Below are 15215 nucleotides of genomic sequence, written 5' to 3'. Positions count from 1 at the left end.
TGTTTCCACCTCCTGTACCTTTCAGCTGTGAGACCTTCTGAGTAGGGACTTGCACATGTGTGGATATACTGCCTAGAAAAAATGGAATAACCTTATTTAGTTTTGCTTTAGTGTGTTATTTATTTGATAATTGGTCTAGCTCGTTATTGGTGCCAAGAATCCTGCATGTGTGTCTTTCAATATCTCTTTGTGTGCACATGAAAGCCATCCAATTCAAGCTATTGCACTCAAATTATGGTGATTTTCATGCAGAAAAAGAAATAATTCTGAAAAGTTATTGACTTTTGAGTGTTTGCCCAATCAGAAGGGTTCATGAATTGACAATATGGGGAATCAGGTGCTCAGGATACAGACCAGTGTTTTCAGTTTTGGAGCTGATTAAAAGGTTATGTCCATTGCCATGGGAAGGTGGCTGCGACACAGCAATTCATCTATCTAATGTACAGCAACCCTATTTGGGAGTAGGCAGATGCAGTATTTAGGAAAAACTCTCTGAGAGCAGCCTGACACCTTAAACAGTTCTTCCCGCTGAGACACTCAGCAAGTGCTATGTCATCTACCTAGACTTTAGCAAGGCCTTTGATACAGTGTCCCACAGTATCCTGCTGGAGAAACTGGATGCTCATGGCTTAGATGGGTATACTCTCCGCTGGGTTAAAAACTGGCTGGAGGGCCGGGCCCAGAGAGTGGTGGTGAATGGAATGAAGTCCAGTTGGCGACCGGTCACGAGTGGTGTCCCACAGGGCTCGGTACTGGGGCCGGTTCTCTTCAACATCTTTATCAATGATCTGGACGAGGGGATCGAAAGCACCCTCAGCAAATTTGCAGACGACACCAAGCTGGGTGGCAGTGTTGATCTGCTGGAGGGTAGAGAGGCTTTGCAGAGGGATCTAGACAGGCTGGATCGATGGGCTGAGACCAACGGGATGAGGTTCAATAAGGCCAAGTGCCGGTCCTGCACTTGGGTCACAGCAACCCCAGGCAGCGCTACAGGCTTGGGGAAGAATGGCTGGAGAGCTGCCTGGCAGAAAAGGACCTGGGGGTGTTGGTCGACAGCAGGCTGAACATGAGCCAGCAGTGTGCCCAGGTGGCCAAAAAGGCCAACAGCATCCTGGCCTGTATCAAGAACAGTGTAGTGAGTAGGACCCGAGAGGTGATCGTCCCCCTGTACTCGGCACTGGTGAGACCCCACCTCGAGTACTGCGTCCAGCTTTGGGCCCCCTACCACAGGAAAGACATTGAGGTGCTGGAGCAGGTCCAGAGAAGGGCAACGAAGCTGGTGAGGGGTCTGGAGCACAAGTCTTACGAAGAGAGGCTGAGGGAGCTGGGGTTGTTCAGTCTGGGGAAGAGGAGACTGAGGGGAGACCTTATTGCTCTCTACAAGTACCTGAAAGGAGGCTGTAGAGAGGCGGGGGTCGGTCTCTTCTCCCAAGTTACAGATGATAGGACAAGAGGCAATGGCCTCAAGTTGCGCCAGGGGAAGTTCAGGTTAGATATTAGGAAATATTTCTTTACTGAAAGGGTTGTCAGGCATTGGAATGGGCTGCCCAGGGAGGTGGTTGAGGCACCATCCCTGGAGGTATTCAAGAGAGGAGTTGACATAGTGCTTGGGAATATGGATTAGTGTTGGGTGGTGTGGTGGTGTGTGTGTGGGTTGCGTGTGTGGTGGTTTTTTTTTTTTTGTTTTGTTTTTTTTTTGTTTTTTTTTTTTGTTTTTTTTTTTTTTGGTGTTTTTTTTTTTTTTTTTCATTGGTTGGACTAGATGATCTTAAAAGGTCCCTTCCAACCTCTGTGATTCTGATTCTGTGATTCTGCTCCCATCAGTAAATTCGTCTGTGTTCAAAATATTTGTAAAAGTTGAGCTTTGCTATCCACGGCACTGGACTGAACTGCCTGGGAAGTAATCTTTTGCTTGGTGTTGATGTTTTTATAATTTCCAACATAAGGATTAAACTTTCTGGTGCAATAGTCTCTCTTGAGAGAAGACTCTTTACCTTAGAATGAAGATAACTTAATTCTGGAGAAATTCTCGTGCTGCTGGATTGTTTTGAAATGAAAGGCTGAGCTTCTATTTGTCCTAGCCTTTACTTTGCAAAAAACATTCTCAAAAAAGCCAAAGGGGAGGGCGATTTCTCACACGAATGTTCACAAAAAACCAACATTCCAGCAACTGTCTGGGGAGTAGGATGAAATGTGCTCTGATGTCGAACCCCTTCTGCTGTTAGCTCATTTTTGAGAGACGCTTTGACACTATAATATAGGGTTGCAAATTGGAATTGCAACACCCTGCTATTGGGCCAAGTGATGAAGCAGCACAATAACTGCTTGCTTGATCTTACCACTCTGTCTTTAATGTGTATGTAAAAGATATCGGGAGCCTTTCCAGGCATCTGTCGGGGTATTTGATGCTGTTACATAGGGAACTTCAGCCTGTGTGTGGTTAGCGTGCCCCTGTGTGTGTTTTACCAGTATTTTATATAGTGTGGTAAATACAGGGCAAAGTTTCAGGTTTTATAACAGTTGAGGTTTGTTTATTATTAAAAGCTTATAAAAATACTAATTGAACTGGTGGATTATTACAGAGAATACAGTTCTTATGCTTGTCACAGGAGTTTCGTAGGTAATTGGTCTTGACCTGTATGTCGTCTTTAATATTTCATTTGCTCTAGAGTATTATTGCTCACTTCCTTTAAGACGATAGCTAGGCTTTGTATGCAGCTAAACTTCTGTTTAACCTTGCTATGAGAATGTGACAGTAGGCTAGTTCAGACAGGTTAACATTCATTTGGTTACCAGCCTGCTTAATCAGCCTGCTTCAACCTGCAGCAAATTAAATCTTTGTGAGTTCTAGCAGACAAGTGATAAAGTCATTCTGAATTATGTATAAAAATAAATGGCGTATTTTCAGTGCTCATGGCAGTAAATGAAATTTAAAGCTTATGATTTATTCTTCAGCTTTTGTTAAGGATGATTGAAATTTATTTTACCCTAATGTTTTACAGTCTAGTTAGGAGGATGCTATATTTCTGAAATACATAATGGAAGTCTCTCATTCTGTGCCCCACAAAAATAATAATCATTTTTATAGGATCTAGAAAGTCTTTTTCTGTCTTCTGTGTTTCTTCTGAAGGAACCGTTAGAAACAATATTTTGAACATACAGCGAGAACTATCTTTCTCCACATCACTAAGAATTGTACACCATCAAATATTTTGTCAGGTCCAGGTTCTGCAAGAATTTGATTTGTTGCCAAAAGGAATTGGCTATCTTCTTTTAAGAGCTCTTCACATTGTAAATTTACCCCACGTGTTACCAAGATAGGGCTTAGGTGCTTCTGAAGATTTTGCTTCTGATCATCAACCTTGTTTGACCAGGACCGATGTGCTTTCCAGAAGAGGGCAGAAGGCCGGGTGTACGCTTAATGCTGCATAAAGAAATGTGTGAAGGGTGCTGGAAATGGCAAGGATGGCACAGATGGCTCTTCCTGATCATAGAAGAGTGGACAATTCACATTTTTAGTCGTATTGATTAGTACATTTTTAAATGCAATGTAGGATCAGATCTTCAAATATTATTGTTTTATGTTTGCAGGCATGTAGTAATTTTTTCTTTCAAATGATGGTGGCTTTTTTCCTCTCTCCTTAATTCTGAAAAGTTGAGGTTTAGGCATATTGCAACAGGCAAAAGGGTTGTTTCGGTTGACACTGGTAAATGAACATCTATCCTGTCTCAGCTGACTGCAGTTCCGCCAGCATTACTGGGTTTATGGGTGTCCTTGTCCATATGAGAAACATGGTGTGTGCCTGTGACATTCATAATGACTAACATGGAGATTAAATGTATTTTTAAGTAGCCACTGTGATTGTGTCTTTTGTAATGACTGTTGATAAACTGTTCTTTCAAGATAACAAATGTGTTTGGTTTTTCTTCAAGATGACTTAGCTGTTTTTACTCAGTTGTATCCGAACCTCTTGGCTTTCCTTTAACATTTGCTTATTGATTAGGAAGGAAAAAATTACATTTACTTCATAAAGGCATACCATTGTAAAAGTTAGCACGTGCAAATAATGGTTTAAAATTCAGTTCTGATTCCAGAGAAAATAACAAGTCAAGACAGTTTTGAGTTTCCAATTCCATTTAGTTTGTTTTGATACTCTGTGTATACATACCTGTACAACTCAGTTGTTATTTCTTTGAATACATATACTTTTATGTAAGCAATCATTTTAGTTTTTCAGGCTTCTTTCTTTATGTTTGTATAATTAATTTGTTCTTCTGCAGTGTAGCTTTCAGTTTGAATCTCAAAGCACCCTTAAAAAAACACACGGAACAACCCTCAATCGAGACTGTGGCTTTAATGAACGATCATTGCTTTGTTTGTAGATGACTCTAGCTGTTTCGGGACTGAGTTTTCCTTGCCATCGACTTACAGTTGGAAGAAGAACTTCACCCGTACAAACAAGGGAACAGTCAGAGGAGGTAAGAACATCATCTTTTGTTTACCCGTATACTTGAGGAAGAAGCAGAGAAAGCTCATTTTGCCATGGTCACTGACCCTTCTTTTGTCAAATACATCAGTAGAATTGCATCTTAAAAGAATCACTTGACAGTTCCTGTAATGTGTAATTGTGACAAAGTAAGGAACTGGGTAAATGAGTCATTGAAGAAGAGGAAAGAAAAGTAAGGAAGCCACAAGTTACTGAGCATTGACAAATACTCCAAATTAAACATAAGGCTGAAACATATTTTTAATCTTTGCAGAAAAAGATGTTTGCAGACTGTATAAACTTATGTTTTGTTGTTTCTAACTAACAGTCGTTTGGGTTAAAATTTCCAATGCCTTTGACCTGCCACAAAATTAATTTCATATAAGCAGTTTCCCATTTTCCACACACTTTTCTTAACGTTTTCTTTAGAGAACTGTAGCACGTAAGGTTTGTCTTGTTGCACAAAATGGATGTGTTTCAATCTGCTCAGCTCATTTGAGTTGGCAAGACATAGCTGTGACGTACGGTCAGGATGCAAGGCTGGATGTATGCTGTTGGGCAGTTGTTGAAAGTTAGAGGATGGTCAGACAACGCTGTTCCAGCTATACCCGAACCACTGAGCAGCTTAAATCGATCATTATTGTTTTCTCCTGGGATCTACCAACATAACTTTGTATACTTCCTTCTTTACTTCATTCTTTCAAAATGATCTGATTATATTCACCTTGTAGAATTTTCTTGTTTCCTAGTTCATTCCGTAAATGTTCTTTATTTGAAGTTCTTTATTTGTAGCTGTTGTAGAGGGAGATGCAGCATGTTTGGAGCTCTTTGCTCCTCTCGTGGTCACTTGCATGCTAGAGCTGAAACCTCACGTAATACACTGTTGCGCCTTCAGGGGCTCACATAGATTTTCTGTGGTGTACCATCCCCATAACTTCTAGGTTAAGTGGAGCTGGAATAGTCAATCATGAAAAGAATTCAATTTAGAGGCAAGTTAACATTGAATAGTTAAAACCAAGGTTTTTCTGAGCTGCTTTATGTTTCAGAGGACATGAAGTCCAAAAGGTCTGCTGGTGGGAGTTGGAGGCACAGATGGGACCTCAGCTGCTTGCACAAAAATGTTGGTTTTTGTCCTTCATATTGGTATGCCAAATAAATCAGCTTGTCATTCAACATGCAGTAGTCTGGAGTGCCAAGTTAGGGCTACGGGGACTAAATTTGTAGATCAGACGTTGCAAAAGATAGATAGGTACCTTTCCAAGGACTGTTGCCCCACCATGCAAGTGTTGCTAAAGTGGATTGTATATTGAGTGTTTTTACAGAAGCGTGTAAGTATTTTTCACTAGGTATTTAGTATTTCACTAAGGATGCTGTCTGCAACAGAGGCTTATGGTCCTTTTTGGATTTTGTTTTTAAATAGCAATGTACTGATGTCCACATGGTTAGTGACAGTGATGGAGATGACTTTGAAGATGCTACAGAGTTTGGAGTTGATGATGGAGAAATGTTTGGAGTAGCATCATCTGCCTTGAGGAAATCACCAATGAGTAAGAGTTGACAGTTAATTTGCAATTAACTGGTTTGTAGAGCAGTAGTGAAGGCAGAGAGGTACGATGGCTCTGCATAATCAGAAACAGAAAAGTATCTTTTGATAGGAATGGTAGAATCATTTGAGTGTCATGTCTGATGGATGTATCAAATGAAAATACTGCAAACTTAATTGGCAACTATGAAAATGTCCCCCTATGGAGGAAGTTTTTTAACCTTACACTTTTAGCTCACAGTTGCAGAACAACAATTAAACACAGAGAAATTATGATCGCTAACAAAATGTTCCTGTAGATAACTAGATTTCCACTTCCCTGTTTTGAAAATTTTACAGATTTTTATCTTCAGCATCTTGTGGGGATTAATATTATTAGTCATTTACATTAAACAAGTTTCTCAAGTGATGATTTGCCCTTGAATTATGAAAATGATTGAGCAGGAGCAGTCAGTTACCTCCTATATGCAATTCTATATACTCTTTATTTTAGGATTGCACTAGTGTTATTACCTTGGAAGGTTTTTGACAGCAAATATATGTAATAATAGGGAAAACATTTTAATAGTATGTATAGGAAGTTAAAAAAAAAAAAAAAGAAAAAGAAGAAAAACGTAACGAGCAATATAGTGGGTCAAGCCTTTCAAGACAGTCCTTTCATTTTAATGTATTAAAGTAAGTCCAGAGTGTTAATTGAACAAGTGTGATATCACATTACACTGGACCTGTGGATTTTGCTGTTTGGAAAGCCTGAATATATTCATGAAGGTGTCTGGAAATTTCACGTCTTTCCAAAGGTTCATAGTTGATAGTCTTTCATGAAACTTATGTGGTCTCTTGGTAACCACTTCAGTAAGCTGTCAACTTAAAAAAATCCATGAAGCAAATGAGTTCAAGTATTAAAATCTGTTTCCATAAAGTTGCATTTAATTTATATTTTTCATTTTTTTTAAGTGCCAGAAAATGCTGAAAATGAAGGAGATGCCTTATTACAATTTACAGCTGAGTTTTCTTCAAGGTAAGCTTAGCCTATTTAACTGTGCAATTCTTGTTACAAACTAAGTAAAAATTAGTAAATAATGAAAATAAAAATAAACCAAATGTACATTTTTTTTTTGCGGGATCATAGCATATTTAGGTATCCTGTTCTGATTTATTTTAAGCTTAACTTCATTAGAACTGTTTGTGAAATAAAATTATTTCTTGGTCCAAGTTAGAGTGACAGATTCTTGCCTTATTTAATTTGCCACTAATTAATATCATTACTTAATTATGTAAGGGTCCAGAAGGATGATAAAGACTGATTATGTATAGTAATTTTAATTTGATATACAGGAACAGAAAAGCTGAGCTGATTAATATTGAAAAATATATTCAGAGTTGCAGTAAGAGTTTTCACAATAATCAAGTGGTTGGATAGATCTCTACTTTTAAAAAATAGAGAAATGCTTTTTTTAACTTTATACCACCAAATCATACATTGTTAAACAGGTGCTATATTTCATCAAATAGCTAGAAGCTGCAAACCAATATACTGCAAAGTAATGCAAACTTTATGACTTCTGTTTTCACTTCTCTGTGTTGAAATGCTTATTTATATATATGAGATGCATTAATGCGTAATACAAGAATAGCCTTCAATTAACCTTTAAGAATATAATAAAGAGAGGAAATAAGTTATGATTGAAAAACTGAAGTTGTCTATGTATGTAAGCAGAAAGTTTTTACGATAAAATTTGGGTAACTAAGGTAGCAGTTAGTTATTTAGAGCTTTTGAATTTTGGGGGACAGATGGCGTGTAGTACTTCATCTTTCTAAAGATTTAGCCAACACATTATATTTATTGAATATACGAACAGGTAGAATATTGAAATTACTTATTTTTGTAATTTTTTATTAATTGGAAATTTTATCTCAAATAGATATGGTGACTGCCATCCTGTTTATTTTATTGGATCATTAGAGGCTGCTTTTCAAGAAGCCTTCTATGGGAAAGCTAGAGATGTAAGTCTTTATTAAAATTACTTTATTTAATATGGGGGGAAATGGAAATCACTGTAAATGTTTCATCTTTGAAAGGTAAACCACATTTTGGGGTCATCTTCATTTTATTTGTGAAGAGTTATACTCATTTAGTTGACTGACTAAAATACCTTGGTTGTTGTTGAAATTACAGCGAATAACTCATGCTTTCTAATCATTCAGGCTGTATTTTTATTGGAGTCCTTTAGTCATCAGAGCTACTCTTTTTCTTTTTCTTTTTTTTTTTTTATTTTTTTTCCCCCCTCTTCCTTTTCTTCCTGAAATAATGGTGTCCTAGCATCCTGGCTGCGAGGCTTGTGGTTGACAAGTTCAACGTTGCGTGTTGGTAACTCCTTTGAAGGATTGCTAATGAAATTGTAAATTTAAATTGAAAGGTCTCTGAAATTCATACAGTGCACTTTTTTTTCCTTTGTACAGCCTTTATCTGCCAAGTAAATTCCAGTACTAAGATTTGGTTATTTAGTTTTTCTGTACATCCAACCAGACATCTCAAGTTTCTGTTATTCCATGCACAGTTTTAAAATCAGTATTTTAATAAAATTAGAATGGGGATAGTTTATTTAAGTTTTGGTGACTTGAATTCACTAAGGAGAAACCCAAACCCCTGCATAATTAAGCATAGATAAAGCTGAAACACAAACAAGAAAATCGTGCTGTTTAAATTTGCTTTTTTGTTGTCATGATAGATATTTAATTTTAAAACGAAGAATGTTTTGGTTTCCTGTAGTTATTCATATTGGAAGGAACAGCTATGTTATGTTAGGGGCTGTTCTGGTAAATGCAGTGTTACGGATCTACAGTGTTTAGCTTCAGTTAACACATACTTAACATGTTGTGTGCGCGTTCTAAATTTAGTGAATATTTTCATGTCTTTGTGCAGATTTCAGAGCATAAATGGATACATAATAATTCAGTGGCAAAGTATTACCTTCTAAGAGCTCATTAAAGTAGACCTTAATGCATGATTAAAAGAAATCATATTAATTCAACAAGAAAAGCGTTTGAGTTAGGAAGTTCGTTTTGTGTCATTTCATCAGCAGTTGACAGTGTGGCAGTATAATAATGGACAAGAGCCCATTAGGAGCTTTCATAAATATTTTTTTTTTATACCTATAAATCTGATATTAATGCAGTGCAGTTACTTAGTTTTTTAATACTCAAAACACTTCTTATGCTACTTACGTAGAACATCTGAAATTCATGTCACCTTACATTTCTAGTATTTTTCAGTGTATTCAGACCAGTCCTCGTCAGGATAAAGTTATATGTTTAGGAAAGTGTTATCTTTGTGTCTTTTTTCTTTTTCAAATATTGCCTTAATTTTTGAAAGCTCTTCCCCTCAACTAATCTGTGGAATTGCATTATTTTCATTGTAACATTCTGACTTTAAACAAAGGTATGAGAATGTATAAGTACCATTAATTTTTACTGCTTTTTTCCTGTTACAAACAAATTTTTCAGTACTGCCCCCTGGAATTCATAACTGAGGAAAGGGATACATTGTTTTATATTTTTATAATTGCATTTCATAAAATAATTCAATATGTATATCAGTATAAGGAAAAAAAGCTTAGGAGAAATTGCAACCTGTATGTCTTGTCTGCTAATTTATACTGTGGAGGGCACTTAATTTTACCAGGGCAACAGATGAGCTTCAGGCACCAGCATTCTTCACTTGAAGTGAGAAATTGAGTTCCAAGAGTAAATAAAAACAAGATTGAAGGTTTAAATCCTCTGCTAGGCTTTTTGAACTTATATACTCATTAAATGTTTATTGGAGTGGTGGGATTACGAAGGATTTGGGTAGCTTCATCAACTGGTATATACTTAATCACTAAGTAAAACACTACATTTGATAGAGTGTTTCTCACGATGCCACACTCAATCCATCTTAATGAAAACCGCTTCAAACTGATTTAATTTGAGAGCACTTGGCAGCTTGAGTGCTCGGAGATCTTAGCCTTTTCTTGACAAATTCTCAAGGCTGTCCAGAGCAGAAGGTGCATGCTACAGTTCAGGTCTAGTGAGACAGCCATCAGCTATGTTTTTAATCTGTATTGTGGATACTTTTTTACTTGAAGCCTTTTTTCAGAAAACAATTTAATTTGGACTATTTTAAGAAAATTAACTTATGTCAGAACATGTGTGTTAAACAGAGATTATGGGTTAAAATTCTTTTAAAGAAAATATATTTTGTTCTGTTAAATCTTAATGTCTTTTATGTGTTGGAAAGGATGGTAATTCAGAGATGTTTAAGAAAATGTTACTTGAAAAAGAAATAACCTTCTAAAAAAAGTTCACATTTGTCTGTTACCTGTGTTTTGTTTACCTTTTATTATCATAGCTTTTCATTTGAAGGCTTTAGACAGTTAAGATTAACATACATGATGAGTATCTTTTTTTGCTTTAGAGCAACTGCTACCATGATAGTGCCAGTCTTAGGAAGGAGAGGTGCAATGAGGTCAAATATAGCTCTACTTTAAAACCTGTGTATCTCTTCAGCACAAAAATGCAATAGCCAAGATACAGAGCTTTGCCTTTAACAACCAGTGTCCTTGGTCCTTGGCAATGAAATCCCCAATTACCTCCTGCAGCCTGATAGTTAGGGGCATTGTGTGTTCATTTCCAAGGCTTATTGTATATATCACACAAGAAAATATTTTCTTTTTTTTCAATTGAGTCAGGAGGAGAAAGACAGAGGTTTATTAAATGAACAAGTAAGTTGTTCTTTTGTGAAAGTCTTCCTCTACTTATTGTGCCAATTGGAAAGAAGCATTTCTCTGTCATATTAGTTTATGAAGAACAAGCTTACTCTTGCTCAAGTAGCTACAGAAATGGCTAGAGCTGATGCCATGGAAGAAATCTTCTAATGGACAGTTTTAAACAAGATGTTTGGGGGAGGTTTCTCTGTGACTGAGAGCAGTTTGTGGGTGCCTTGTATTCTGAAACATGAAGGGGGGTTGTCCTAACTTAGGGGGTATTGTTATTAATACAGGGTCTTAGTAGCTATCTTGAATCTCACTGAGCTATTTGCTTGAATAATACTAAAGTGTTTTCTTTCGTTGGAGCTTGTTTTCCTTTTCATTTTCATAGGTGGTTGCTACTTTAAAGACATTTGCTTTACCTTTTCAGGAACTCTTATATTTATATACCTCTGTCAGATCACCTGCTCCTCTCTCAACCTTTCTGTTCACTGACTTTTAATAAATATGTGAAACATCTCTCTTAGCACAGATTGGTATTGTCACCTCAATATATATTCCTGCATACTGAATATGAACCATCTTTTTCTTCTCCCGGTATTCTGTCTTTTAGGTTCAATTTAGTGGCAGCACCATCCCTCTCCCATAAGGGTACTTTATTTCCAGAATACCTAGAAGAAAGTATGCTCCTTCCGTGGTTTGGTGTGTTCAAATAAAAGCTGGTTGGTTTTGGTTTTTTTTTTTTCCCAGTGGTAGCAGAATATTTCCTCATACAGGGCTTTCTGTAGTACCATTTTTTGCTGTGTAACTCAGAAAACCGTACCTTATTATTTCAGCTAATTAAGTTCATGCTGAACTTAATACAGAAGAAAGATTCACAGAGATAATTATTCTGATTTCTGTTAGAGCACATTATAGAAACGGCATTGACTGCTCTCCGACGTCTTGTCTCAGAAGAGAAATTTGAAGTCTGTCTTTTAGATGCTGTCTTGAGTAGAGGACAGAGGATGTTCTGAATCCCAATTCCAGAATGGCTTTTGGTTTAGTCTTTAATCTTTTTTCCCCGTTTTATTGCCTAAATACTGTGGAGTGATGTCAAGGAGTAGAGCTTCACCACCACCTTTTACTTTGACTCCAGGCATATTTCACATCGAGTCAAATTGCTACTGTGGCAATTTATAAGGGGCTTGATCATATCCTATATGCTAGGTGTGCTCTGAAAATGCATCTGCAGTTTAGCTGTCTGAGGGTCCTAGATGGAGAAATGGCTACTTTACAGATTCGCATTAAGCATAAATAACCTGAGCACCAATCTGCACAGTCTGCAGATACAGAAGTATAACTCTAGGTTCCTGGGAAGGGTAAAGCAGCTATAATACGGTTGATGTCAGTACCTAAATTCCAGTGAAGTCCTGTGTTAGTCACCTGCATTTTCTTTCCAGTCTTGCCTGATGTGTGTTAGCAGTTCTGTCCTTTCATTCTTAAAATTAATTCTGAACTTGTGGATAATTATTGTTCAGAAATTTTTGCAACATTACCAGCTTAGTAGTCTCACTGTGTGCTTACACACCTTTTATTCTGCTTCATCTTTCATATCTGAAAGGTTAGTTCTGGGTATGGGTCTCTTCAGCCTTCTCTGTACTTAATATTAAATAACAAAAGTTTATTGAAGTTGTCTGACACACTCTACATTTCCTCTTCTTTCAAAGCCTATGATTTGTGGATCTTACCTGAGTTTGGTTTTAATTACTGGATATTCTTTGCTTTCTGTAAGATATCGCTACAAGTTCAAATGATTGAAATGGAGATACAACAGTATAATAGGATCAAATATTTGGGAGATGAAAGTAGCCTAGATCAAACTTAAAACACACCTTTACCTGGGAGAGTGGTTAGCCATTTCCACAGCTTAGCATGCATCATATGGATTCTCTCACTAGTGGTTTGTTGAGACTACATGTTTTACTGAAAGATAAAATTACTGAAAAATAAAATTAGGAATTAGTTTAGGGATGTGTAATACAAAAGACCAGATCAGAAGATTGCAGGGATCATCTCACTCCTGTTTTAGGAACCTGTGGAGTACAGTTGACTTCAGATCCTCTTCTACAAGGCTAGAGGCTGCTTAGCACCCATTGTCTCGCTGTCTTTGCTGTCTGTCTCCTTTCTTTGGGCTGGTGCAGGGGAATGTAATAATGTTTATCTTCAGCAGGTTCTGTTCTGTTATGTGTAATACACAGACAAGGCTTGCGATGAATCTCCATCTGCCCTGTATCCTGCTGTGATCCTTTTTCAAAGTGGGGTAAATTCGAAGGTGCATCGCCTTGGTGTCTGCTTAGGGAGAAAAGGCTTGTGTGCGATGGAGTAGCTATGTCCAAGAAGGCTGATGGTGTGATCTCCAAGATCACCTTAGACAGGGGGATCAGACTGTACGCTTCAGAGGCTTAAAGATGTGCAAATGTGTCCCTTTGTTCATTTGATTTAGCTCTCGCTACGTAAAACCTGGAGGAAAAAATAATGATCTTGATTTGTTAGCCTCCCAGCTGGAAAGAGCATCCATGCCTTTAGCTGTTAGATAGTGGACATTTTTGTCTCAGTTATTAATTGAACTTGCAAACCTGAGATTCAAAAATAACCATTCAGCTCAGTGGTTTTGCTGACCCTTATGACTGTATCGCTGTTCTTGTTCTGGTTCATATTCTTCTGAGGTATAGGATTCACATTATTTGGAACTGGCTGAGAAGCCTGGATATCCCGTTACTCAGTGATTATCAATTTTGTCTCTCAACCTCATGCAGATCTGTGTTTCTTTCTGCCAGCTTTTCCTTCATTTCTTCTAATTCTGTACAAAGTGCATTAACTTTGCTGAAGTTCCAAAGTGCAAAAATGGCCAAGTGGATGGCGTAGCCATTTTGGTACGTAGGAACAGATCTTTAGTGTGTTTGTCTGACGTGTGGGATAGTACATGTGTTGGATCTCTTGGTCAGGTGCATCAGTGCATGTGGCAGGAGGCTGCTATACTTCGGATGGTGGGCAGAGAGGTTTCATGGTGCCAGGCTCCAGCTGGAGGACTGTGCCTCTCGGAATGCTGTCCTGCTGCACTGCAGTGTCCATCTACAGCCCCCATTTCCTTCCAGGTGCCATGTTCCAGGCATATTCCATCAACAGGGCAAAATCAGGCAGGAGAAAGCTGCAGTGCCTCTCTGCAAACACATCGCGGTATAAGGCTCGGGAGCAGGGGCAACACCAACAGCATCTCATGCAGTCTGAATGCAGCGGAGATTACAGGAAAAAATACTTCAAGTCTGGATTTTTGGATTTTTGAAGGCATTTTGATAACCAAGATGTTGAAAACATCTTTTTCATGGCCCTTTTACCTCTGAAATGAAATGAAACCTGGAGCTTAAAGCTAAACCTTTTAGGACCTTAAGTCTTATTGACATTGATGAGATTTACACTCCCAGGTATGTCTATAAATCCAGGTCTCTTCTGGAAATTCCAGTGTGTGACTGCCTCGTCTTCAGCAGCCGCGTACTCTGAAAAATTTATCTCTTGATGGCTTAAGTTCCTGAAGTACTAAGGCCTTTGGAAGTCCAGCAGCTATTCGGTGTTTAAAATCTTTTCAGCATCCCATACCTTCATAGGGACTAGTAAAAGTTCTTCCCCATCAGATTTTTTTTCTTCTTTTATTTTTTTTTTAATTTTATGCTAGGTATATAACCCCTGAGTCATCATAGTTTTGAGGAATCTAACACAGAACAGTCTAGTGCTCCTTTAGTTGGCTTCTTTTATGGAATTCAAGACAGTTCAACAGTTTAGTAAGCCTATTTTATTAGTATTGACTGAAAAATTCCCAGTATTAGTCATCATAGAAACCTAGAATTTACTCTGTTTTTTCCAAAGGCTTGAAATAAATACAATAAAGACCTGCTTATGTATATACACTACCATGGGTTAGTAAAAAAAAAAAAATCCAAGAAACAAACCACATCACAACAACAACGAACAACAAACTCCAAGCCTTGAGCCTTTTGCGATAATACATTTTTCCAAGGCAAAAATATCCCCAGCTTCCACTAAGACTTTTTCAAAATCATGTTTCAGCACTTCAGTTCCTCCTGCTACCTCTTTTCGTTTGTCCTAGCAGTATCCCTATGCCTGACCATAACATTTTGGATGAATTATCAGGCACAAGATGGTCTTTTATATATGATGGAGTTTAGTCTTTGCATGGTGAGATTTGTTGATGCAACAAAAATTACATTCACTTGTAAAGTAGCTCAGTGCAAACATCTATTGTGTACGAGCCTGTTCTGTTTACTAAAATTTGTCCCTAAATCTTTAAGCCTAAAACTGTACATATTTTGAAACATTCCCTTGTATGGAATCTCATATTTAACAGTTTCATGGGGTTGTTTCTTTGGAAGTAAAAGTGTTTCT

General features: G+C 37.6%; 1 protein-coding gene across 1 annotated transcript in view; it reads left to right on the top strand.

Annotated features, from left to right (window-relative positions):
• FAF1 (Fas associated factor 1) overlaps positions 1-15215 on the top strand; it is a 170766-nt gene that overhangs the window by 106957 nt on the left and 48594 nt on the right. Inside the window, exons 9-12 of the mRNA XM_074152657.1 lie at positions 4384-4479; positions 5908-6034; positions 6985-7048; positions 7953-8034. Of these exons, the coding sequence (XP_074008758.1) occupies positions 4384-4479; positions 5908-6034; positions 6985-7048; positions 7953-8034 (369 nt within the window). The remainder of the gene's footprint in view (positions 1-4383; positions 4480-5907; positions 6035-6984; positions 7049-7952; positions 8035-15215) is intronic.

Source organism: Numenius arquata, chromosome 8 (genome assembly GCF_964106895.1).
Source record: "Numenius arquata chromosome 8, bNumArq3.hap1.1, whole genome shotgun sequence".
In the NCBI taxonomy this organism is placed as follows: Eukaryota; Metazoa; Chordata; class Aves; order Charadriiformes; family Scolopacidae; genus Numenius; species Numenius arquata.
Note: the sequence above shows the minus strand (reverse complement) of the source record. Positions and strands in the feature narration are given on the sequence as shown.